The sequence below is a fragment of the Diospyros lotus genome, chromosome 3 (assembly GCF_014633365.1).
Source record: "Diospyros lotus cultivar Yz01 chromosome 3, ASM1463336v1, whole genome shotgun sequence".
NCBI classification, from domain to species: Eukaryota; Viridiplantae; Streptophyta; class Magnoliopsida; order Ericales; family Ebenaceae; genus Diospyros; species Diospyros lotus.
The window spans coordinates 39,247,582-39,271,164 of record NC_068340.1 but is presented as its reverse complement, the minus strand read 5'-3'; the positions used below and the strand labels follow the sequence as shown (position 1 = coordinate 39,271,164).

At 36.9% G+C, this 23,583-nt stretch overlaps 4 protein-coding genes across 7 annotated transcripts; 2 read left to right on the top strand and 2 right to left on the bottom strand.

The window, feature by feature from the left end:
* Nucleotides 1–1,338: 1,338 nt before the first annotated feature.
* Nucleotides 1,339–5,401, bottom strand: LOC127798481 (probable ribonuclease P/MRP protein subunit POP5). Of its 4 annotated transcripts, none has more exons than XM_052332071.1 (5): nt 5,079–5,401; nt 3,498–3,601; nt 3,099–3,318; nt 2,843–2,980; nt 1,339–1,627 (listed from the first exon to the last, which is right to left on the bottom strand). In XM_052332071.1, exons 3-5 carry the CDS (start codon nt 3,274–3,276, stop codon nt 1,479–1,481), a joined length of 465 nt encoding a protein of 154 aa, XP_052188031.1. In that variant the 5' UTR covers nt 3,277–3,318; nt 3,498–3,601; nt 5,079–5,401; the 3' UTR covers nt 1,339–1,478. The 4 variants fall into 4 exon arrangements, with proteins under 4 accessions (XP_052188031.1, XP_052188032.1, XP_052188029.1 ...); XM_052332072.1 differs by having other exon boundaries at nt 3,099–3,289; XM_052332069.1 differs by lacking the exon at nt 3,498–3,601.
* A 2,784-nt stretch (nt 5,402–8,185) lies between these two features.
* Nucleotides 8,186–11,070, bottom strand: LOC127796538 (late embryogenesis abundant protein At5g17165-like). The gene is made up of 2 exons (XM_052328713.1): nt 10,859–11,070; nt 8,186–8,783 (listed from the first exon to the last, which is right to left on the bottom strand). Exons 1-2 carry the CDS (start codon nt 10,969–10,971, stop codon nt 8,480–8,482), a joined length of 417 nt encoding a protein of 138 aa, XP_052184673.1. The 5' UTR covers nt 10,972–11,070; the 3' UTR covers nt 8,186–8,479.
* A 2,394-nt stretch (nt 11,071–13,464) lies between these two features.
* On the top strand, nt 13,465–16,798 carry LOC127798393 (60S ribosomal protein L13-1-like). The gene is made up of 5 exons (XM_052331926.1): nt 13,465–13,600; nt 15,067–15,182; nt 15,360–15,493; nt 16,132–16,290; nt 16,385–16,798. Exons 2-5 carry the CDS (start codon nt 15,074–15,076, stop codon nt 16,604–16,606), a joined length of 624 nt encoding a protein of 207 aa, XP_052187886.1. The 5' UTR covers nt 13,465–13,600; nt 15,067–15,073; the 3' UTR covers nt 16,607–16,798.
* Nucleotides 16,799–17,964: 1,166 nt separating this feature from the next.
* On the top strand, nt 17,965–23,535 carry LOC127797548 (aluminum-activated malate transporter 4-like). Its single transcript, XM_052330538.1, has 6 exons — nt 17,965–18,597; nt 18,889–19,026; nt 19,111–19,374; nt 19,481–19,617; nt 19,729–19,875; nt 22,299–23,535. The coding sequence occupies exons 1-6, from the start codon at nt 18,252–18,254 to the stop codon at nt 22,923–22,925; spliced, it is 1,659 nt and encodes a 552-aa protein (XP_052186498.1). The 5' UTR covers nt 17,965–18,251; the 3' UTR covers nt 22,926–23,535.
* The last annotated feature ends 48 nt before the right edge of the window (nt 23,536–23,583 follow it).

Here is a 23,583-nt window from a genome sequence, read left to right as displayed (position 1 = left end):
CTTTATCACAGTCACTTCAAGCACGTGGGGATTCCATTTTGAGATATCAAATTCAGGCATATCCTTCCCCTCTTTTTTTCTTTTTCTCAGTTACACAGTCTATTTTCAACTTTTTTGCTTTGCTAGATATCAACGTACCCTTTAGCATATCAATCTCAAAGGGTGAGTTATACTCTTAATTCTTACATTTTATATTTTATAATAAATTAATCATTATATTTTAATTTATGTCATTACAATAAATAAACTTTAACTTTCGTTAAAATTTAATCTCTCTACTGATTTTTCATTAAATTTTGTGATATATATGAATATATACTCTAAAATCACTTAAATGTTAAAATTGAACTAAATCCCACAATCAAATGATTTTGGCAGTTATATTAATGTATATCATGCTAGTTTTATTAGTAAATTTTGACAAAAAATCAAATGAAAAGATTAAATTTTAATAAAAATTAAAATTTAATAATTACGGTAACAAAAATTAAAATATAATTAATTTACCCCAAAACTTACATCTAGTAACAACCACTAGTTCCACAAGGCCTAACATGCTTTTCTACCATGCGACAAATTTCTAATAATTTGTGTATAAATAATTGGGACTCATTTCTTATTTTTTTCTATAATTTTTTTTAAAGGTTTTATAGTTATTTTGCCATGATTTTCTTTTTTCTTTTTTTTTTTCCTAAATATATAACATGATTCACATCATGTATAAATCTTTTTATTGATCCTAAACCTTTTGTATGAAGCACCTCACCAAATATATAATTTCCATTAGCGCAAGCATATGGAGCCAAATCAATTTTTAAGACACCTTAGTTTCTCAATTCAATCACCCTCTCCCAAAGTTTCATAATGTAGCTTATTAACTTAAGTCTCTGCCTAATTTGTAAACATCTACTTTGTTCTGGTAGAAAGGACACTACAGTGCTCTCCTCTATTTGCTAGGCATTCTCCTCAATTTAAGGATCGTAAAGGGAGGAAACAGTAGACAGTATACAGTATGCAATATATAGTAAAAGATAATAATAATGAGGAGGAGGATAAGAAGACGGGGCAATGAGGAAGAAAAGAGGAGCAGCAGAAACAGAGAAGAAAAGGGAGGAGAATAGGAGGAAGAAATAAGAGGGAGGAGAGAGTTTAAAGCTCTTTCAAAACCCAACTTCTGTTCATCATCAAAATCATATTTTCTACACCCATCAGTCACATTTACAGCCTATAATAACTAGAACTTTTACAAAAAATAATCCTATCTAATATACTAGTCCAATACTACTTAAAGTATATAATAAAATCAGTTAAAACACTAAACATAAAAAATAAATCCTCTAAATTAAATAGAATTCTTTATTTCCATCAAGAAAAATACATGAGAGTTCAGATGACATGAACCATGTTAGGAAATAATGATAACACTCACCAACGATCTAGTATAAACTGAAACATAGGGCACTGACAATCTCTTTCTTTCAGTGTTCCAAAGTCTTAATTTTCTCAAGGCAGTTCTGCATGTGCTGGCTGACGTCACCTGTGAGTCTATCTCCCATCACAAGCTTGTACTGCTCAAATTTCAATTCATCACACTGAAGAGCTGCATTCTTACAGGCCTTGATATTTCCTAAATACAGAAAGAAACTGGGATTTCAGAAGGGAAAACAGGAAGAAAAAACTCATTTGAATGCAGCAGAATATATATGATCAAGTATGCATTTGTTGGATGAGATTGATCAGTATGATGTCGCTTAAAATAATGCATGGTATGTGGTATCAAAGCTCTTCCCCAGCAAACATTCAGGGGAAAGATTGCACACATTGGGATTCTTATACATTTCTTCCCTGTTCGCTCTTCAATAAAGAGCCAGTTCCCTCGGAGCCTAGTTTTCTGTGAAGCTAAAGTCATTACAAATAAGCAGCTTGAAGGAACAATGTTGGGTGACCCGGTGGGTTCACCAAACCCAGGTAGGGTTTAGTAAATTTTAACATTAGGCTCCGTTTGTTTTAAGGAAACACTTTTCCTATTTTCCAGTGTTTGGGAGCAGAAAAACACCAAGTCAATGGAAAACCAATTCCATTCAACCAAAAACCTAACTTAAAACAACACACAAGTTGGAAAAAAGACTTCCCATATGCTAGAAGGGAAGTTGTTTTCCCTTGCCCTAAAGCGCCTCAATTAACCCCTTTTGTGTTTGCTGTCCCCGTCCATCGGCCTCACTGTTGCCATCCGTCTGCCCTGCCATCTGCCTCGCTGTCGCTGTCTGCCATCTGGCTCCATCACGGGCTCTCTCTCCGGTGCTCTCTCTGTTCAGTCTCTCTCTCTCTCCCCGTTTGGCTCTCTCTCAAGCTCTTTGTCTCTCTCTCTCTCTCTCTCTATTTGGTCACAGTAAGCGCCCAAATCCTCAAGTTACAGCCAAACAATTAAAAAATAAAAACATTTCAAGAAATTGTTTTCTTTGAAAACTGTTTTCCCTCAGGAAAACACTTTCCCCCAAACAAACGGAGCCTATTAGTTAACATTTAACATTCAATATTTTGTGGACCAATCACAGTGTGGCACATCAGCGGGTTCTGGGAACCCACTGGGTCACTGTAGCACCGACCCAGCTTGAAACCACGGAATTGGAATGTGTGAATCGCATTGAACCAGTTACAGTTTCATTCCATAATATAATATAGTAGTAGAATAAAAATGTCAAACAAATATTCAATTCCCTAAGAATAAGAAACAACAAATCAGACACTTCTGTGATATGACAAGAAAATTTTGGCCATATTTGATACGGGTGCAAGGTTCAAATGAGCAGTCTTTAATGCATATTGCAGCAATTTCACTTACCACTAAGATCCAATAAATTGAATAGGACTGGGCAATTTCCAATACTCCTAATCATGGTTATTGCAGACCAAACTTTTTGATACTCCTCCCTTGAGGCTCTGATGATGCAAAGTTTTGTGATGGGATTCACGTACTTCACTGTGCAATATTACATTTTCAAACCAAATACATCATGGCATATTAGTAAGTTTTTCATAGAGTAAGATCAATGCACAATATATGCAAATAGATAAAACTGCTGGCAACATGTACTAACCTTGGAATGACCCAAGTGATGAAGCTAGACCACACTCTCCAAAATTTTCAAGAAGACTGTCCTTGATTGCTTTTGAGACATTAAATTGGGTGACTATAATAGGATCTTCTGCTGCAAGATCTCTATTGGGATCTAGAAAAATTTCCATTACCATGTACCTATTTTTGAATGCCACCATGATCCTTCACGTTCTGGGACACAACATCTAATTCAGATTAGCCTACAAAGCATGCAAGTGAGTTGTCTAAGCAATATGCAAAATTTTATTTAGACGGGTATCAAAATGAGCCATGCAGGAATGAACTGAATATAAATGCAGAAAATCATAAGTTGGTTAATTTGGAACTTCATTCTGGGACTAAGAATTGGAGGTGAGATTTCCCTGCAATGGGAACGAACCTGGGTTCAGAGCCTTTTTTAATTTTTTTCTATAAGTTGGTCTCTCCAAGGAAAAATGAGCCAGTAGAGCTTGAGTCATAATATTGGATGAGATGAGACTTCCCCTGCAATAGGTCGAATCTAGTTTTAAAAACAATAAAGAGGGGGGCTTCTCACCAAGAAATTTTCTTTAATTTTTCTCTCCTTTACTGTTTAGTGAGTAAGGGGCTTTACCAAGTAATAAGGAGCATTAACCTTGAGCTTTAACATTATATCTTCTATATGAATCAAAAGTTGGACTTGCCATACACGAACAGGAAGATATTCAGTGCTTTTATTGCAACAAGAAAACATCATACTCAATCTTCTCAAGCAAGAAGACAACACAAGTCCAACAAGTTTCCTTGTGTATTTTCTCTTTTACTTGTTCGTTATATTTAGGCTCTATTAGTTTTGAAGTAAGATAGGTTTAGATGACAAAAAAAAAGGTGTAAAATCATTATGTTAATCTTGTTTTCCAATGTTTGGCTGCTAAAACTTAAAAAAATATATACAGAAAAGATTTCCAACCTGTAATGGCTAGATGGCTTACTACTCGACATCCATAACTCAAACAGGCATCTGCTGGAGCAATTTATATGCATTGAAATTGTAGAGAGGAGAGAAACCAAAATGACTTCTTTTTTATCTATTATTTTCAATCTTTCGTTAAACAACCTGTTCCATTCACCTCTAATGAGGGCTCTTCCCTGGCAATTCTATGCAATCCTGAATCCTGTGACTAAAAAAGCAGAGTGATACATGAATTACCTTCTTAAATGAGTTCATCTAGAAAGCTAGGGACTTCTGTTGCTAAGTTCACATGCCATCTAGAAGCTAAGCAAGGACGGAGTGGCTGAGAAGTCAAATTTTTCTACATGTAACAGGGGTGGATCTAGGAATTTAGGTTTTGGGGGAGGGGGGGCTGAAATTTAAAAAGTTACAATGACAACAACAACATATCCAGCCTTTATCCCACTATATGGGGTCGGCTACATGAATTCTAAACTTCCATGTATTTTTGTCTTTTGTCATATCTTTATTGAAGTTCATACACTTCATATCAAACTTTAATGTTTCTCCCAAAGTCTTATTGGGTCTGCCTCTATATTTTTTTTTTTGACTAATTATTCCATTTCATCATAAATTTAAAAAGTTAATGCAATAAAATTTTTATGTAACCAAAAAGTCAATACAATAATTTTTCATTAAACTTGTGCTCAACAAGGTTTTGAAACAAAAAATTCACCTATAACAGAGTCTACATCTATTATGATCGATTCAAATATTCAATAACAGATTCGCAATAACAATTCCAGGCTTCCAGCCACACCAATTCCTAAGTTCCTAACTAAATGTAGTAGTCAAATAGGCGAGCAGACACAACAAATCAAGCATAAACAACAAAATCACTTACTTAAAACTTGCTGAAAAAAGGCAGCGATTTCAACAACAAATCAAGCATAAACAAGTAAAAAAAAAATATGGGCGAAAAATAGAAAAACTATCGAGATTTAGCTGTCAATCGAGAGAATCAAAGAACTGAAAGAAGAGAAAACATACCTGGGCTCGAATGAAGCAAATCTGGATGTTTGGGGGGGGGGATCAGAGGCAGGGGCCAGGGCAGCGAGCAAGAGGGCGAGGCCGACTGGCCGAGCGACCGTGGGGGCGAAGGCGAGCGAGAGCAAGAGAGAGAGAGCGAGGGCGAGCGAGAGCAAGAGAGAGGCAGAGAGGGAGGGCAAGCGCGAGGGGACGAGCAAGAGAAGAGGAGGCAGAGAGCGAGAGGCAGCGAGGGTGAGCCGTGAGCGAGAGGGAGATCGAGAGAGGAAGGAGAAGGGAAGGTTTGCAGGCAAGTGGACGGGCTGGGGTGCTGGATTGAGTTTGGGCTCGACTAATATCAAATAATCAAAAAAAATTATTCTACAAATTTAATTTTTGTTGTGGGCCAACTTCAAAATATTTTACTTCAAAACACACAGAGTTAGGGTTGCCATCGAGCCAAACTGGCTCGGCTCGTCAATTCAATTGATGACCCGAGCTCGAGTTCAAATTTGTGCATTTTGGCCATATCTTAGAGTAAGAGAGGCGAGGCAGCGATAAGAGTGAATGATGCAACGGTAGCGGACAAAGCAATGAGAAGGCGAGGCGACACGTCGATGACGACAGATTCAAGGCAACAGCAAAGATAGAGGATGCAGCGGCGGTCAACAGCTAGCAGCAAGGTCGATCGGCGGAGATGGAACTCTCTTTAGCTGCTCCAAACCTTCACCAAGCTAAAATTCCTTCGCAAATCTACAATTCAGTCTAATCCTATTACTTATTACTCAATTAAATATTTTTTTATTTAATTAAAATAATAATAATTTTATTAAATTTATACATTAATAAATTAATTTTTAAGTCATGATAAATTTTATTATCAATATATTTTATTAATATTATTATTATAATAATATAAAATTACAAATAAATTTAATAATATATTTATAAATAAACATATTCAAAAGCTATTTCTAAGCTAAAAATTGAGATTGATTCTGAACCTTTAAACAGGTCCAACTCACGAGTCTATGATCAATACTATTTGTAAATTTTTAATTGAGTCAACTCATAAAGCTTTATTTGAGTTAACTTATGAACCTATAATCGAGTCAATTCGTGAGTCTTTATTTGAGACAACCCAGGAGCTACCAAACTCAAATTCAATTTGTTTACAAATTAAATTTTAAAATTAAAGTCAAATTTAGTTTGCTTATCTTAATGAATAAACTTTTAACGAGTTGAGCACCAAATTATTCATGGGTGGCTTGAGTCATTTGTGATCTCACATGACAGAGTCTTATTATTTATTTACTCATACTAAAATTAGAATATCTTATGTTATAATGTGGATGAACTAGGGACCTACAAGTTATCGTGATTGAGAAATCAAAAATAGAGGAAAGAAGCAAATTTAAAAAATTTTGTGACCAAGTGCACTTCAATCACATTTGCTTTCTATTCATACGGAACATATATGCCAGCATGAATCAATACCGAAGTAACAATCAAGTGTAAGGTATCATTGCCCCTAGGGTATAAGTTAGAGATTGATTAAGTGATATGTTAATATTAGTTTGGTAGGTCATGAATTTAATTTTTGTTCTGTGTAATAAAATAAAATTTTATATCTACAATTTATCTCTCTTAACATAATTAATAACACGAAGATCATAAACTAAGGAAAGACAATCTTCCTAAATGTAGGACATCCTATATGCAAGTTAAAAAGGTAAAATCCTAAACTCACAAGATTGTAAATTGAAATACAAAGGGCTCCATCCCTGCACACGTGTCATGAATTTAAAGCTATATAGAAAGCTAAAAGAATACTTCCTTTCCCGGCCACAAATTTATCTTCGACGGACTTAAGGAGAGTTTCATTTTGAATTTAAACCCTAAAAAAGTGCTCAGAGTTCACCGACATAGGACTTTCAGAAACAACAATTGTTTGTAGAATCAGACAGGATTGCAGAGCACTTGGAACCTGAAGCTACACAAAATTCTTTGGGCCTCGTGATCAAAGAGAAATCGATAGGAACGCTTACCTGCTTTGCGGCTGAAAAATAATGACCCTCGAGAAAAGCCGGCGGCGGCAATGAAACCGATAATCTGGTTGCTTTTGAAGGAAGAAAATGAGAGGAGCACGGAGGAGTCACGACGGAGCGACGAAGACACCGTGGTGCGCCTGAGGCAGAAGGTAGCGCCGAACATTGAGCAACTCTTGGATCTAATATAGCTATGGTGATTCCCCACCGTTGGGCTAAATTAGGAGACCTTGTCCGTCGAGGATTAAACTTGTCACCGTTGGAAAATCCCATGCGGACGGTTATGGTGGGCTTGCGTCGGCCCAAGAGTCACATATCTCAAATAGCCTTCGGCCCAAACCAAAATTCACTGGATAATTGGGCCCTCCATTGGGATGGGCTTTGGGTGGGGATCCTGTTTCAAACTTATCGAAAATAATAGAATAATGATAATGTATAAATGGGGAAAAGGTAGATTATACAGCTAATTTTGCACATCATAATAAGATTACTGTATTTTAATTTTTATTATTGTAATTACTAGACCTTCTCAAAATTACTGAGTTTAATTAATATAATGGTCGCGGGATTTAAGTTAATTCTGTTCCCAATACATTTACAAAAGTAATTCTTGAATCTATGACTAAGATAATAGACTCATATATGTGATGTAAAAACTCATATTAAGGTGAACTAAAAGTGACATAATATATGCACTGCACATTCAAAAATTAATGGTTGCAAATTCTCTTCGTTAACAATAAAAAAAAGGGGTGATGGATAATAGATTTGGGTGGTGTAATATTGTGAATACCCGTCAAGACTCAACGGGGGTGAGAAGTGCAACATGATGAGCTAAGGAGTAAGGGTCCTAGCCAAATTCTGCACGTTTTATAATTACTTTTAATGGGTTATGTACTGTATCCAATTGCAGCCAATTGCAGGGAGTAATTTTGTGTTTCAAAACAAAAATCACATTACATGGAATAATTTTGATGTTTTTATATATTTATACTAAATTTTTTAAAGTTCATTGAATGAAATTGAAGTCAGATTCACTTTCAAAATGTAAGAAAACTCGCAATTTAAGGAAAAATTTGGAGGTAGCAAATGTAATTTAGTCTTAATTTGTCAATTAAACAAATGACAAATATATACTCCTCCTTTGTTGAATTAAACGTAACCCAGTTTATATTTAATAGCGAAGTAAACAATAGTTCATGATAATATGCTACAATCTCTACCAACATTACATAAATTAGTACTACGAGACAGACTTCCAAGCTCATAACAAAAACACAAAACCAGTGTTTTCCTTTTATTTTTCTTCTTGTTCTTATTATTATTATTATTGCTTTAAGAAGAGTCCCTTATTCTTTGGGCCGCCGCCTCCGCGCTTCAAGGTTGTGGGAACGTCAAATCGTAGGCGGGCTTCTCCAAATTCTCGACGGATCGGAAGAAGGCCTTCTGCTCCAGCACTGAACTCTCTTGCCCTGCAGTAACACTAACCGACGGGGAGGAACGGGAGCCAGGTTCCGCACCGCCAGCTGGGTTGTGCTCTGTTGCTGGCCCAAACACTCCAGTCTGCGGGTGTGGAGCCCAGTATTTGTCAGGCTGAGGCCCGATTACATGGTCCGGCACCACGGTCACCCGCACGTTCTCCTCCGGATTTTTGTCGTACACCGACACGTGCACAGCCCTCCTATACAATGTATCAATCTTTAATTTTAATTTATTCAATTACAATAGAATAAATTACAACAGTATATGATCCACGTGAATCGCGAGGCAGCATATTATTCACTTCCCCCAAGTGCGGGCGATGGCCACGTGAAGCTCTACTTATTATTCAATTAGATAATTACTGTTCATCTGCCAACGCAACTTGAAAATTTATTTTAAAAGAACAGATTGATAAAACGCATTTCTCCCATTGCCAGGATCAATAATCAATAATAATATAAAGGCGGTCAAAAAATAATTATATAGTGCAGAGGAAAGGAAGAAAAAATATATATATGTGCAGTGGCGGCCACGGGTCCATTTTCTTAATTAGATGCATGTTTGAACGAAGTGCCTCGCCTAGATCTCAAGCGTGACAGTGATTGCAATTGATAGATAATCAACTCAAATATCATTTATTAGGTACTTATTGATATTATTTAATGTAAAATAAAAGAAATGAACATAAATGTTATCATGTAGTATGGATTCAAAGCCAAAAGCACAAATTTAACGTAATTGATAAATTATTTATTTTTATGAGCAAAACAAAAATATAAATAAATTCACTATTTAACAGATCTGATAAGTGATACCCAGAAGATCAAACTGCAACGAAAAGGTGATTTGAAGGGACCATGTGAGGAAATTTTGCCCTCTAAACTAAGTCAAAAGTTGGTCTCCCAGCCAAGGGATTATTTTTGTCCACAATGAATTAAAAAAAAAGAAAGAAAGAAAGAAAGAAATGATATGAAATAATTCACACAACACTGGACGTGCCATGGCATAATAATTTAAGATCACAAGAAGTATTTGGTGGCAATTGCTATCAGTCTATCAGATTTAAAATAATATTCCTGATAGATTAAACATCGTTTAATGCACGAATAAAAAGATCTCAAACGAGTGATTTTGGACATTGAGGTGGTCTTGGAATCTGTACTGTCTTTATTGAACTCCAAACGCCAAAAGATAAAATAAAATAAAAGTTGCGGTACATTGAAAATAATGAAAGGGACTGGATCAAGTACAATTAGGCTGGTTGGTATATGGAGATTTTATAAAATGTGGGAGAGTTCCAAATGTGACATGCTGAACTTTTAACAATGCTGACTGTTCAAAGCATGATAACAACTCGGAGTCGGAGGATTAAAGTTGAACAAACCTCTCTATCACACGCATGGACTCAATTATGTACTTAGAAAATAAATAACTCAATCAAATAATACTATATAGCAACCAAACTAGAATAATATAAAAAGAAGTTTTATTCAACAATAGCCAGAGAAAAGGATCTTTTCCCACTTGCAAAGCATGTTATGAATACATCCATTGAATTTAAAAGCACATATGGTTGGCGAATAAAAAAGAAATAAAAAAAAAAAACTAATACTAGATGGTCTGAAGAGGAGAAGAATTAAAGAGCAGTAGTCTTCTATTGGCTAAACAGACTAATAAATGCCATTGGGTTGTTGCTTTACAATGGCAAAGTACGTAGGTGCAACAAAAATGTCTTTCGAGTTTCACGCTCATTGAATTTTGGTGTGAGATGGGCCAAGAAGACACCTACGTTACAAAATATTCTTTCTCAGATTTTTCGGATGATTGACATTGTCCGAAGTGATGAGATAGAGATACCGAGCACGGCTCCAGCTCTTTTCAACGACAACACCGACGGCCATCAAGAAGCAGAAACTTTGAGCCGGAAAGGATAGGAATAGAGATTCTCGTTCGGTTAATTGTCAGTGTTTTTGGCTCAAAATCTTGTTCGAGAGGAAACAGAGAAACAAACAGAAAGCAATAACCAACCAAAACACAGATCTAAGAAAATCGTTTGATACGCGAGCTACAAGAAGCGTTAATTAGCAGTAGAAGCTCGGGAAAACACGCCGGACGCAGAGTTTCAATCAACAATCATGACCGAGACAAACTCAACCTAATGTAGTAAATCATCTCCGCATGATTGTATCGGCATTAAACACAGTCGCAATCACAAGTTCTCATGAACAAGCACAGCAGCGATAGTGATCACAAATTCGGATAAAATCGTTATACCTGAGAGGAAGCGAAGGAGAGGGAGACGGATGGAGAGAGCTCAGGGCTGGGATCTGGTTGAGAAACCGCCTTCCAGTGCTCACAAGTGCGCGTCTCTGCGAATTGGCGGCCATACAATACAGCTTGAAATGCAAAGAGAGAGAGGGGCGCGAAAATGGGGGCAACAAACACCGCAGCAAAGCGAGGGATAGAGAAGACGATGGTGAGCGGAATCGTTGTGTGCAGTGCCTTTATATAGAGAGAGCGCCAAGGTGGAGGCTGAAGGTAGGTGGCTCCAGGTCGTGTCACCCGACCCGAAATACATATTTAATAATAATAAATGGCCACGGGGTAGAGAGGCGGGCCGGTCGGCGCTACCACTTATTCATTAATTTTTTATTTAAAATTTTTGTTACGTATAAATCTTTTTAAATAAAATAAATTACGTTAATGGTCTTTTTAGCTAAGGTTTAATTTTAAGAAATCACATTTGAAAGGTCGAGATTTACAAAATTAGAATGTTACCCAGAATATTCTCTGACACTCCCTCTCACCCTTATCTCTCTGTCTTTCCCCAGACCTTCCTAATCCTCTCTCTCTCTCCCCCCGTCTCTGTCTTTCCCATCCCGTGGCATCTTTATCTTTATCTTTTTACTTTTTTTTTTTAATAATCCATATATTCTGATTTCTTGAGATAATTACTTTTACACAAATTTTTATATTTATATCTTCAATTATATTAGAAGAGATAAATCATAGGTTGGGTCTTTGACTTTTGGGTAATACGAGAATCGAACTTATAATCCACTAAATTGATACCACCATATTATTTATCTGATCGTTCGACTTATATTTTAAGGACAAATATCCTGACTTATCCAACCTAATATTGGAAGAGATTGACCTTCTCCCTTGATTTAATCTCTAGATAAATCAGATGCAGTTATAAACTTACATACTCCTAAGCAGACACGAGATTAATTTTCATTAAATGAGACATTTTTGTTTTTACTAAAAGTTGATCTCCACCACTCTTAAAATTATTTGAGAATTTTACCACTTGTAAGATGTGCCATAGTACATCTTTCTCTTTTACGTTTTTTTTTAAAGGGGTTAACGCACCATCACGGATGCCCCCACTGTTCGGCCTTGCGATTTCAGCAAGAAAAATAAATCAATAAATTCAACAAATAGGTTTCGACACCTAACACAACTGCAAACATGAGGATAATAAGTATTTTTCAGTTTTAGAGTTGCTCCTTACTTGCTGAACTATCTCATAAGTAGTACTCAAAATCTAAAAGCCTAAAAAGCAATGCCCCAACTATTCTTCTCTTGCTAGTTGATCTCCCCGAGACATTTTTCTTTTTACTTTCATCTCACAGTGACTGGGTCCAACCTAACCTAGCCAGTATTACCGGATAACTGGTCCAGATTATAACCAAATTCATTAAATACAGATTTTCTTTCTCTTTTACTTTCATGTCACGATGACTGGGTCTAACCTAGCTAGCATTACCAGATAAATGGTCCAGATTATAACCAAATTCATTAAATACAGATTTAATAACTAATAGATTGATATAAATTTATTTGTATTTAGACTGAATCTTATAGATTTGGACTAAATCAAGATCCAACTCTTTTTTGGAAAAAATTATTAATATTTTTTTCTCTCTTCATCTCATCTAAGAAATTTTTTTTTTTCAAAAAGTCAAAACAAAAATATTTCACAAAATAAGAAAATAAAAAGAAATATTCTTAGAAAATTAAAATACTCTCTTTCATCTTATCCAAGAAAATGAAAAATATTTTTCCCATAAAGTAAAAACAGAGATACTTTCACAAAAATAAATAAAAATTATTTTTTCAGGAAATTAAAAATAAATGTACTTAAAAAGAAAACATTTTATATAACAAAAAAATAAATATTTTCAGAAAATAAAGCAAAAACATTTTTAGAAAACAAAAAATAGAAACATTTTTTTTAAAATAAAAGATATCAATGATAGTCCATGACAACCATGCGAGGCACCACTAGTAATGGTTGTGTTTGGGGTTTGATCTAAACGTTAACGATCAATCGTTGGTATTTATATTTGAAATGTTAGTAATTAATCTTTAAAATTTGACAAATACAATTCTAATATGTTACCCGATGCAAAATTACAGGAAATGGGTTATTGGATCCTACACCCTCCTTTGATTGCCCACCTATAGCAAATTGATTTGTTGTTCACATAAATAATAAATTAATTTACTTGATTAATATGAGTAATAAATTGTGCAGAGTGGGAAGAGGACCGTCTTTGATTAAGTTATAATTAGAGTTAATATTAACAATTTAAAACTTTAATAGATTACATCTTCATCGTCAAGGGCATTGAAACTCTAGTAATTACAATAATAAAAATTAAAATACAGTAATCTTATTATGATGTGCAAAATTAGCTGGATAATCTACCTATTCCCCCTTTATACATTATCATATTATGTTATTTTAGTTAAGTTTGAAACATGATCTCCACCCAAAGCCCATCCGAATGGAGGGCCCAACTATCAAGTGAATTTTGGTTTGGGCCGATGGCTATTTGAGATATTTGTCCCCTGGGCTGACCAAAGCCCACCATAAACCGTCTGCTAGGGTTTTTCCAGTGTTGTTCCCTCTATATATTAAGACGGCACAAGTTTCCCTTCAATTATCGGGAGGGGAGAGAGCATCTCAGCTCGTCGGCATTTCATCTCAGTCTACTCGTCGTCAAGGTAAGTGTTTCACTCCGATCCGTGTTTCAATCACTTTTGTCTTCTCAATTACGAATTCTATCTCTCCGGTTTACTATTTGTTCCATAATGATTGTAGTTCACTGAAATGTTGGGGAACGAAAGCAATTTTTTCATTATTTCCTGGTTTTCTTTTGATTTTTGTATGTGTATTCCGTGAAACGTAGTCAAGATAATGCCGTCTGATCAATCGGTTAGCTTTTCGGAGACGGTGTTTCATTCCGGATACTCACAGAAAAGCGTGCTGTTATTTTCTCTCCTTGGTTTCTTCCGCCGACGTGAAATTGATTTTTTATGGCATCAGCGATGTAGGCGGTTTGATTAGGGTTTCTGAAGCAATTGAATGTTCCCGTCTTCCCTGGTTTATCTTTTTCACATGCATTGGATTTTCTCAACTTGTAATGATGTAGATGTAGCTGTAGTTTGATTATCATTTGAATTCTTGTGCTCCAACTGGTTCTACTATCATTTCGCTGGCGTTTAGAAAACATTGAAACATGCATTTACAATTTGTAGACATTTGACATTAGGTCTATCTATGAAAGCAAGAAAAAAAGAAGAAAGAAACTAAAATATGATTATAGGCCTCTCTTATTGGCTTTTTTGTCTCTTGCATAATTTTCCTTTTGTGAATCATTTTGCTTCTCTAATCTTTGCTCAAACAGCATTCTGAACGATCTTAACTTAAAATTTGTATTTTTACAATATTGCATGTCTCCACTTTCCATTTATAATGATTTTGCTTGTTATTTTATCGCCTTCTGCAGTTGCTCTGAAAAGCTAGCCAAGTTCTAAATGGTGTTTTATCTATTTATATGACATCAGCTATATAGGCAGTTTGATTAGGGTTTCTGAAGTAATTTAGTGTACCCATCTTCTGGTTTATCTTTTTCACTTGCATTGGATTTGCTTAACTTGTAATAATGCAGCTGAAGTTTGATATTTCATTTGAATTCTTGTGCTCCAACTGGTTCTACTATCATTTGTATGCAGTTCACAAAAGATTGAAACATGTATGTACAATTGGTAAACATTTCACTGTAAGTCTATCTATCAAAAAAGAAAAAAATATAAGGTCAAACTAAAATATAATGGCAGGCCTGTGAGCATTGGCTTTGAATCATTTTAGTCCTCTAATATTGCTCAAGTGGTTCTTGACCTACATCTTAACTTAAATTGTGTATTTTTACAAATTTTCATGCCTCAAGCTTCCATTTAGAATTAGTTTGTTTCTCTTTTTCTCATCTTTTTTGCAGTTTCCCTATAAGCAAGCTTAGTTATACATAATTTTATTTTCGTCCTTTTGTGTAGATTTAATGAAAGTAAGATGGGAAATCATTAAAATTTTTCTCCATTTCCCCTGGGTTGTGTTTACCTTGATTGATTGCTTGACTGCAATTTGATGTTTTCCTGGAAATGTGTTCCTTACCAACTCTGCAACTTTACAGGTAAGCCATGGTTAAGCATAACAATGTTGTGCCTAGTGGGCACTTCAGGAAGCACTGGCAGAACTATGTAAAGACCTGGTTTAATCAGCCAGCTCGCAAAACCAGAAGAAGAGTTGGTAAGTTATCCCCAAACTTTAGAAAGAGAGCGATAAATAACATATGAACCATGCTGATCCTTTCTTGTTTACTGCTTTGAGTTGCGGGATTTGCTAGTTTCTAAGTTCATTTTTGTAATAAATGTTTTTGTAAGGTTTGTTGCTTTTAAACTAATTGTCTGTTAAATCCATTCTCAGCAAGACAAAAGAAGGCTGTGAAGACTTTCCCTAGGCCCACAGCTGGACCGCTTCGTCCCATTGTCCATGGGCAGACATTGAAGTACAATATGAAGCTAAGGTCTGGAAGGGGATTTTCTCTTGAGGAGCTTAAGGTAACTTGTTTATGATGGGTACAAATTAGGTGAACATTTGTGTTGTTTATTCTGTTTCTGGCGTCTTTGTATTGCAAGTCTCAACTGAAAGGATGGATGCAAGAAAGTGTTTTAATATTCAAACTTCCATATTCTAATCATTCTTGGTGGTTTGGCATGGTGCCCCAAGGGTGTTGGTTTCTTGACATTTAAAGCATCTTCCCACGATATCATACTGGGCATGCTTGTGAGTTTTCACATATCAATGATGCCATCATAATATGGCCATGCTTGTGGTTTTTCCTTAAATTGATATGTATATATACATCATATGTGAATGAATCATGCATTCTAAAGCTGGATTAAATTTGGCATGTTTGGATTTTGGCCCCCGTAATTATTTCTTGTAAATTGCATATTGTTGTATTCTTTGGCGTTATAGAAGCATGAATCTTATTTCAAGCTTATAAACTTTTTCTCCAGAAGTGGGGAGGTGGTGTACAATTTTATGTTTTGTTTTTGAGGGAAAATTGACTGTATTGGTCTTGAAGAAGATATCAGTGAGTATATTTTACTCTCTGACTAACTGCACAGCTGTTGTGATCCTTCTAAATCTTTTGTGTTTTGTGGGTTACCCCTTGTCTTTCCTACCAATTTAGGCAGCAGGTATTCCCAAAAAACTTGCCCCAACCATTGGCATAGCTGTTGACCATCGACGCAAAAACCGTTCCCTTGAGAGTCTCCAGGCTAATGTCCAGAGACTGAAGACGTACAAGGCCAAGTTGGTTGTCTTTCCTAGGCGTGTTCGCAAATTCAAGGTAATTTTTTAACTGGTTGATCAGACTTGAGCCGAAAGATTGGTGGTTAATTTTTGCACCAAAACCTATTTACATAAAAATCCTTTTTTTGCAGGCTGGTGATTCTGCTCCGGAGGAATTGGCAACAGCCACCCAAGTCCAGGGTCCTTACATGCCTATTGTGCGTGAGAAGCCAACCGTGGAGCTGGTTAAGGTCACGGATGAGATGAAATCATTCAATGCCTATGCCAAGCTACGTGTGGAGCGCATGAACAAGCGCCATATTGGTGCCAGGTTGAAGAAGGCTGCCGAGGCTGAGAAGGAAGAGAAGAAGTAGAACATGTTTTTTTTGCCTATTAGAGAAGCAGCAGTGTGTTTTGGCCATGCCAATGTTGGGATCTTTTTGATTTTGCTGATCCAGGTTTACTTTACTGGATTTCTCTCGAACAAGTAGTAGTCCTAGCGTTGAATGTATGAATTTTCACGATTACTTAGTTTATATCATTGTTTGGATTTTTGTGTTGTATCATTCCAGTCCTTGATTGTTGGCGCTGCCTCAACCCTTATGAGTATTAAAGCACTATTAGTCCAGCAATTCAGGATCTCCCAGAATACATAATCCTTCGTACGAAGTGAAGGTTTTGTATGTGTTAGTCAAACTCATCCCCATTCTGGTAGATAGGAAGGGTAAGGCTTCTTATTTAATACACAATAGGCTTTTGTGTTGTATAATGCACTTTTCACGACGTTCAGAGCACTCACTCTTTAGGTTGCGTTTGTTTTGTTTTGTAAGGTATTGGTGTCTTTGGTGTCAAAGAATCTCTCTGTTGTTATGGGAAAAGAAAAGGTTGGTAATTGATTGAGGTCTGTTGTTATAGGGAAAGAGAAGGTCTGACAATTGATTTTGAGGTCATCCATGCACCTGATCAACATAAACGTTAATGGGATTTTAAGAGTCAACCATTGTGAGGTGTCTTACCAACAAGAAGTTGGGTGCATTACTCAACTCAGGGGCGGCGGCCCGTAGATGCCTAAGGTCCCCTTAATGCACACGTTCAACTTAAACATGAGCGGCACCGAGAAGTAACCATTTCAAGTTGTGGATTGTCTGGGTCAAGGATTCGAGGGCCCATGTCATGTAGTTTGAATGGTTGGGGCAAAACAGGGAGCCCAGAGTTCACTGTTTTGGAGTTGTACTTGTATATCCGGTCCAGAAGAATCAAACATGAAAGTAAGTAGTAGGCTGCCGTTCAAGCAAGATTCAACGTTGCTTTCTTTGAGGAGGAGTGGAAATATTATTTGGAAATTGAGCAATGATATTTGGTGTCACGTCCATTATATTATATTATATTATATGATGTGTTTCAGTTTAATCGATACAAGTGTATAATACCAAAGTATTATATTAAATGTGCCTCTTAAATGTTCAAATGATATTTTAATTTCTTTAATATATTATTATTAAATAACATTTTTAATAAGTAAAAGGCGTAAATTTTAATCCAAGAAACATAAACAAAAATACTTTTTATAAGAGACATTTAAAATAAGATGGCCAATTTCCCATCTCTTAAAAACACAAAAAATGGTGTGACAAGTAATTAATTAATGTTTGCATTGACATGAAAAAATATTAGTGATGAAGAAGCTACCAGCATCTAGTAGTGATAGTATTAATGGAGATGAATGAAACATGGCCACGGCAGCCATGATTTCAGACATGGAAGAGCCCTCCCACTCATACGAAATAAAAATCTCCATTATCGTCAAAGCAGCTCCAAGTAATGGCATTCACGGATCACATCACATCTGTTCCTCAAAGTCACAATTTTCACTTCTTCAATCTCTCTCTCTCTCTCTCTCTCTCTATATATATATATATATATATAACGTTTTCTTCATCACTGTCGTTCAAGAAGGGGAATCCCTGTGGCAGTGCCGTCTCTGAAAAGTAGACTAGAAAGTTCGCGAGGAGCCAATTCATGGCGGGGAACACCGGATTCGGATCCAAAATCAGCACCGAAAGATTGCTGCCGTCCGCGAAACAGGACTTCTTCGGCGCCGACTATGATCCGCCCTTGTGGTCGCCGTGTCTCCGTTCATTCGCCGATCACTTCGCCGATTTCTGCTCCGCTATTCGAAACATCGCGATCGAGTCCTACCGGATGGGCCGCTCCGATCCGCGGAAGGTCATATTCGCGGCGAAAATGGGGTTCGCGCTTTCGTTTGTGTCGCTCCTTATTTTCTTCAAAGAGCCGCTTAGCTACATTGGGAAATACTCCACCTGGGCCATCCTCACCGTCGTCGTCGTCTTCGAGTTCAGCATAGGCACCTTACCTTCCATTATCTTTCCTTTCAGTCCTTAATTTTTCGCTCTCTCTCTCTCTCTCTCTGTATATAGATAGATAGATAGATAGATAATTTCGACTTCTAGTTTAGTTTATTGAATTCAACATGCATGAAGCTGTCCTCTCTGTATTCTGATTCCAATTCAGCGCCTCTCTGTGTTCTTGAACATTCATTTCTTTTGCGGATCTAGCTCCAATTATATCATTGGCGTTGGGGATCGGTTCTCTCTCTGTATTCTCTTCGTTTTATTGGATTCATTTGATTCTTCAGGAGCAACACTCAGCAAAGGGTTTAACCGTGCTCTGGGGACACTCTCAGCTGGAGCTCTGGCTCTGGGCATTGCTGAACTATCGATTCTTGCTGGGCCATTCCAAGAAGTTTTTATTATAATCAACATCTTTCTCGCAGGTAAAAGTTTAAGCCCTGAATTCGTTCCTTTTTGCATGAGAACTGCTCTTACTGTTTTCTCTTTTCTGATTTTGGGTCCCTTAGGATTCTGTGCAAGCTATTTGAAACTGCATCCAGCCATGAAGCAGTACGAGTACGGATTCAGGGTGTTCTTGTTGACTTACTGTATTGTGCTGGTATCGGGGAGTTCAAATTTTGTCCAAACAGCTGTTTCTCGATTGCTGTTAATTGCCGTTGGAGCTGGTGTCTGTTTGGCTGTAAATATTTTCATCTACCCCATTTGGGCAGGCGAGGATTTGCACAAACTACTCGTGAAAAACTTCAGGGGCGTTGCCACGTCCTTGGAAAGTTAGTATCTTTTCCAGCCCCCTTTTGACATTTTACACTATCTTGACCTTTTTAGTTTGCATATTTGCCATGATATGTTTAATTGTACCTATGAACCTTCCTGTAGAATGCGTCTATGGATACCTGCTGCGCCATGAATACGAAAGGATCCCTTCAAAAATTCTTACTTACCAAGCTTCTGATGACCCAATATATAGCGGTTACAGATCTGCTGTAGAGTCTACAAGTCAAGAAGATTCTCTGGTGCGGCAGCGCTCTTGCGCTTCTTTCTTTTGCTTTTTCGACTTTCTTGTAATTTGTAAGTAACTTGTTCAAGACAAGAAGGCATGCTTCTGAGGTGCTTTCTCTTTGCAGTTGAATTTTGCTGTCTGGGAACCACCTCATGGACGGTATAGAAAGTTCAATTATCCTTGGAGGGCATATGTCAAAGTGAGCGGTGCATTAAGGCACTGTGCGTTCATGGTCATGGCAATGCATGGGTGTATACTTTCAGAAATACAGGTGAAGACAGATTTCCCTTTTAGACTATTCTCTTGTACTTTTTCCATGTTCTCATGCTTATGCCTTGAGATTGTTAGGAGAATATAACTGGAGCTTTATTAGACTGCTTGTAGTGCCTGCTGTATTTTATCCGATCATAGAATGGAGACTGTCTACACAAGCGATTTCCTTTTCTTTTCTTTCTTTTTCTTTAGTGGGGGGACAACAGGTGCTAATGACCCTGTCTAGACATGACCATAGCAATCTACATAGGAATGATTTGTTTGCTACTTAGTTTTGCTTAACTTGAGCAAACTTATTTATCATGTGTAGATAAATCTACACATGCACATGTATGCCTCTCTGCTTTATTTGTTGGTTTAAAGTGTCAGGTTGCATCTTACCCATTAAAGAATGAATTTTGTATGATCTACGAAAAGGGCGTATGAGTCAACCGTGTTGGAATGTGTTTAGGATGAATGAATGGGTTATTGTTTGATCAAACAAGCATATGGCAAATGGTTGGTTTGGTCATTGCACCAGGTAAGAGATGAAGAGGACGTCACACACGGTTATCAATTGCTTGCCAAAATGTAAAGGTGAACGAACCATTCTCTTCTAGCATCCTGAAGTTACTTTGTTACCAAAGTGGGTTGCCCACAACTTTAATCCAGACTAAAAGAGGGAGACTTCCTCCTTTCTCGAACTGGTTACATGTCCAGCCAGCTGGGGGGCTCTAAAAGGATAGGACTTATGATAGTCTAGTTCTGTGTGGGTTGTATTCTACCTTGGATTTAGCCTGTATATACCTAAGTTCATCCTTATTCTTAGTTCTGTCAGGATTCAACAGCTAATGCCTCTATAAATTGTAAGGTTTGCTCCAGTTTGGATCATTCTATTCACAGCTTTTCAATCATATGGCCTCCTGTCTATAATCAAATTGCTTCACTCTTAGTAAACCTTGGATCCGCTGATTCATTACACATTTGATTCAACCCTTGGTAAACCTTCTGTGCTGGGTTTTTTTTGGTCTAGATCAATATGGTTACTTAATCAATGAAAGTGTAGGGAGCTGGATAGTAGACACCCTGCTGAGCTGTTATTAATAAGCAGGCGTGGATGATAGTGCTCAATGGATTAATTGGGAGGTTTATGCATTATAATTTTGGTTGTGCATCTTTGCCATATCAGTAACTGCATATTTTCCATATTTGAGTAGGTTTGGTATTTGAGTTTTCTAGTATTTCTGTTTGCCCTCTCAAGCATTCATTTTGGTCTCCCTTGGGGAAAAAGTGCTGTGCATTCACAATTATCAATTGCCACGATCTGAAATAATTTTTTGATCAGCTGCTATTGGTAAAGGTCCAAATATATACATTCCTCATTGAGCACAGATCCCACTTGCTCATCATCACTTGTGCATCCTGCCTCACAGTTAGACAGAAATATCCATGCCCTTAGCAACTTATAAGTCAAAGAGCCACCCTTATAGTTAGGATTGGATCTTAGCCTATAAATAGGTTTGTGATGTAGAAGGTCTTAGCAAGTCTTGGTCAATGTCATCTGCTCAAAAGCACATCTCAAACCAATTGTCATACTTGCAATGAGAAACTACATCGTGCAAACTTTGTTCTTGTGATACAGGCATGCAAAAGATGCGTTTAGCCTATAATTTGTTTGAGTACTTGTTCCTTCCATTTGAACCAACCTCATGTTCCCATAAATGGCGCCAAAATGTTGATACAATTCCTTCAGGTCAATGTCATGTCCAAGTAGGCAAGAATCTTCTGGCTATAATTGTTCTTTAATGATGTAGATGCCTGAGAACACAAGAAACAGTGATCCCTGGTTCACCCGGAAACAACACTCCAATGCTTTTGTTAGTCCAAGTATACCAAGAAAACTGTATCCAAAAAAAACATGAGAAAAATCCCTCAATGTATGAAAACATGTATTTTCTATTACCTTTCCAGAGCAGGCAGTTTTTTGCAATTATTCCCTGTTAGTTATTCTATAACGAACTGAGGTAATGGGATAATAGAGAAATAACTGCTTCATTAGAAAGCGTCCATGTGACCGTGAAATATTTTGTCAACATCAGTGATGTAGGCTAAAAGGCATGCAAGCCAAAAAAAAAAAAGGGTGTGAAAGCAAGCATAACTTCTTGATGGTCTCTTAATCCTTCTTATGTTGGTAGTTGTGAACTTTTTGATAAGCTTTGCCTATACTCATAAAATTTTTGTGGAACACCATTATATGCCTTGATGTTATCAGAAGGAAAGTTAATGAATGCAAGGAGTCATTCAATGGCATTTTTGTGACACCAGATAGTCAAATGATCCAGATTCACTTGTCTTGTTCCTTCTCAGCAACCAAGTGAAGAACAGCAGGCTTGGTTATTGTTTGACCAGTGTATTAATGGATTTAATTTTTATTTCTTGCAGGCACCCTTGGAACTGAGGCAGATCTTTCATGATGAACTTCAGAGGGTTGGGGCTGAAGGGGCAAAAGTGTTAATTAAGCTTGCAAACAAAGTAGAAAAGATGGAGAAATTAGGGTCTGAAAACATACTCTCTGAAGTGCATGAAGCTGCTGAAGAATTGCAAATGATGATAGACCAAAAATCATATCTTCTGGTTAACTCAACAAGTTGGGGAAATGGAATCCAGCCCAAGGAGTTTGAAGATCAAAACAACCTTGAAGTGAAGGACCATGACAATAAACATACAGTTATTAACTCTCTTAGCGAATTAGCTCTCAACCTAAGATCAACTTCCACATCGAGACCATTTGATCCTCATAATCCAAGCATGAGTATGAACCGGTCCCTTCTGCAACAGGGTTCCTCAGAGGATGTTTTCAACAAACCCATATCATGGCCATCGCGACTCTCAATTCATGGGGAAACCATACTCAATGAACGTGAAGTAAGGACATATGAGAGTGCATGCACATTGTCATTGGCAACATTTACTTGCCTTTTGATTGAGTTGGTTGCAAGGCTCCAAAATATTGTGAATTCTTTCATAGAGCTTAGTGAGAAGGCAAATTTTAAAGAGCCAGTAGACTAGCCATCATCGAAGACAAGGCGGTTTTTGGACCAGGTTGCTTAGGTGCATTGTTTTGGAGGACTAAATTCGAGTTATCAGACATGCATTAAGGTCTCCTGGAAGCATCTCTTGATTATAGGTAACTTGATGTATTCATTCAGATAATCAACTTGACTTCTATGACAATAATCAAGAACTTCTGCAGTGCAAGCTCATTGGAGAGTACCCTATAATCTAGGTTCTAGTTTATACAAACAAAATCTTGCAGGTTCAAAGAAGACAAACAAATACGAAAGCGACGACTACAGGATAGATCTAAGCTGCTGGCAAATGTGTGAGTGTGAAGAGACCTGGTCCAAGTAACAGTTGTGAATGGGAATAAATTATCTCGGTTCACCTCTTGTATTACCTTTCTTGAGTATGTTGAAAAACCTAGTTTTAGGAACAGTCCTGAAAGGCAAAAATCTTCATAAATCTCATAGCATTTCCTTTTCTTTGATTAGAACCCTGAGGAAGAAATTCTAAAAGAAGAGTTTTGAAGCCTGTAATGTGATATGGTGTCATTATTAGAATGTAGCTTTTGTGTTAATTCAAACTTCTCTTGGAAAATGGAGGACAAATCTGCATCAAATTGTTCCTTTCTCGCTTCAGTCAGCTTCTTAATGAGCTTAAATTTGGC

Coding starts and splice junctions, on each gene's coding strand:
- LOC127798481 (XM_052332071.1), bottom strand. CDS start 3,276: ATGGTGGCATTCAAAAATAGGTACATGGTAATGGAAATTTTTCTAGAT. Junction 2,981..3,098: donor ATCACTTGGGTCATTCCAAG/GTTAGTACATGT, acceptor AATATTGCACAG/TGAAGTACGTGAATCCCATC. Junction 1,628..2,842: donor CAATTTATTGGATCTTAGTG/GTAAGTGAAATT, acceptor TTCTGTATTTAG/GAAATATCAAGGCCTGTAAG.
- LOC127796538 (XM_052328713.1), bottom strand. CDS start 10,971: ATGGCCGCCAATTCGCAGAGACGCGCACTTGTGAGCACTGGAAGGCGG. Junction 8,784..10,858: donor TCTCCTTCGCTTCCTCTCAG/GTATAACGATTT, acceptor TACATTGTATAG/GAGGGCTGTGCACGTGTCGG.
- LOC127798393 (XM_052331926.1), top strand. CDS start 15,074: ATGGTTAAGCATAACAATGTTGTGCCTAGTGGGCACTTCAGGAAGCAC. Junction 15,183..15,359: donor CAAAACCAGAAGAAGAGTTG/GTAAGTTATCCC, acceptor ATCCATTCTCAG/CAAGACAAAAGAAGGCTGTG. Junction 16,291..16,384: donor GGCGTGTTCGCAAATTCAAG/GTAATTTTTTAA, acceptor CTTTTTTTGCAG/GCTGGTGATTCTGCTCCGGA.
- LOC127797548 (XM_052330538.1), top strand. CDS start 18,252: ATGGCGGGGAACACCGGATTCGGATCCAAAATCAGCACCGAAAGATTG. Junction 18,598..18,888: donor CGTCTTCGAGTTCAGCATAG/GCACCTTACCTT, acceptor TTGATTCTTCAG/GAGCAACACTCAGCAAAGGG. Junction 19,375..19,480: donor CGTTGCCACGTCCTTGGAAA/GTTAGTATCTTT, acceptor ACCTTCCTGTAG/AATGCGTCTATGGATACCTG.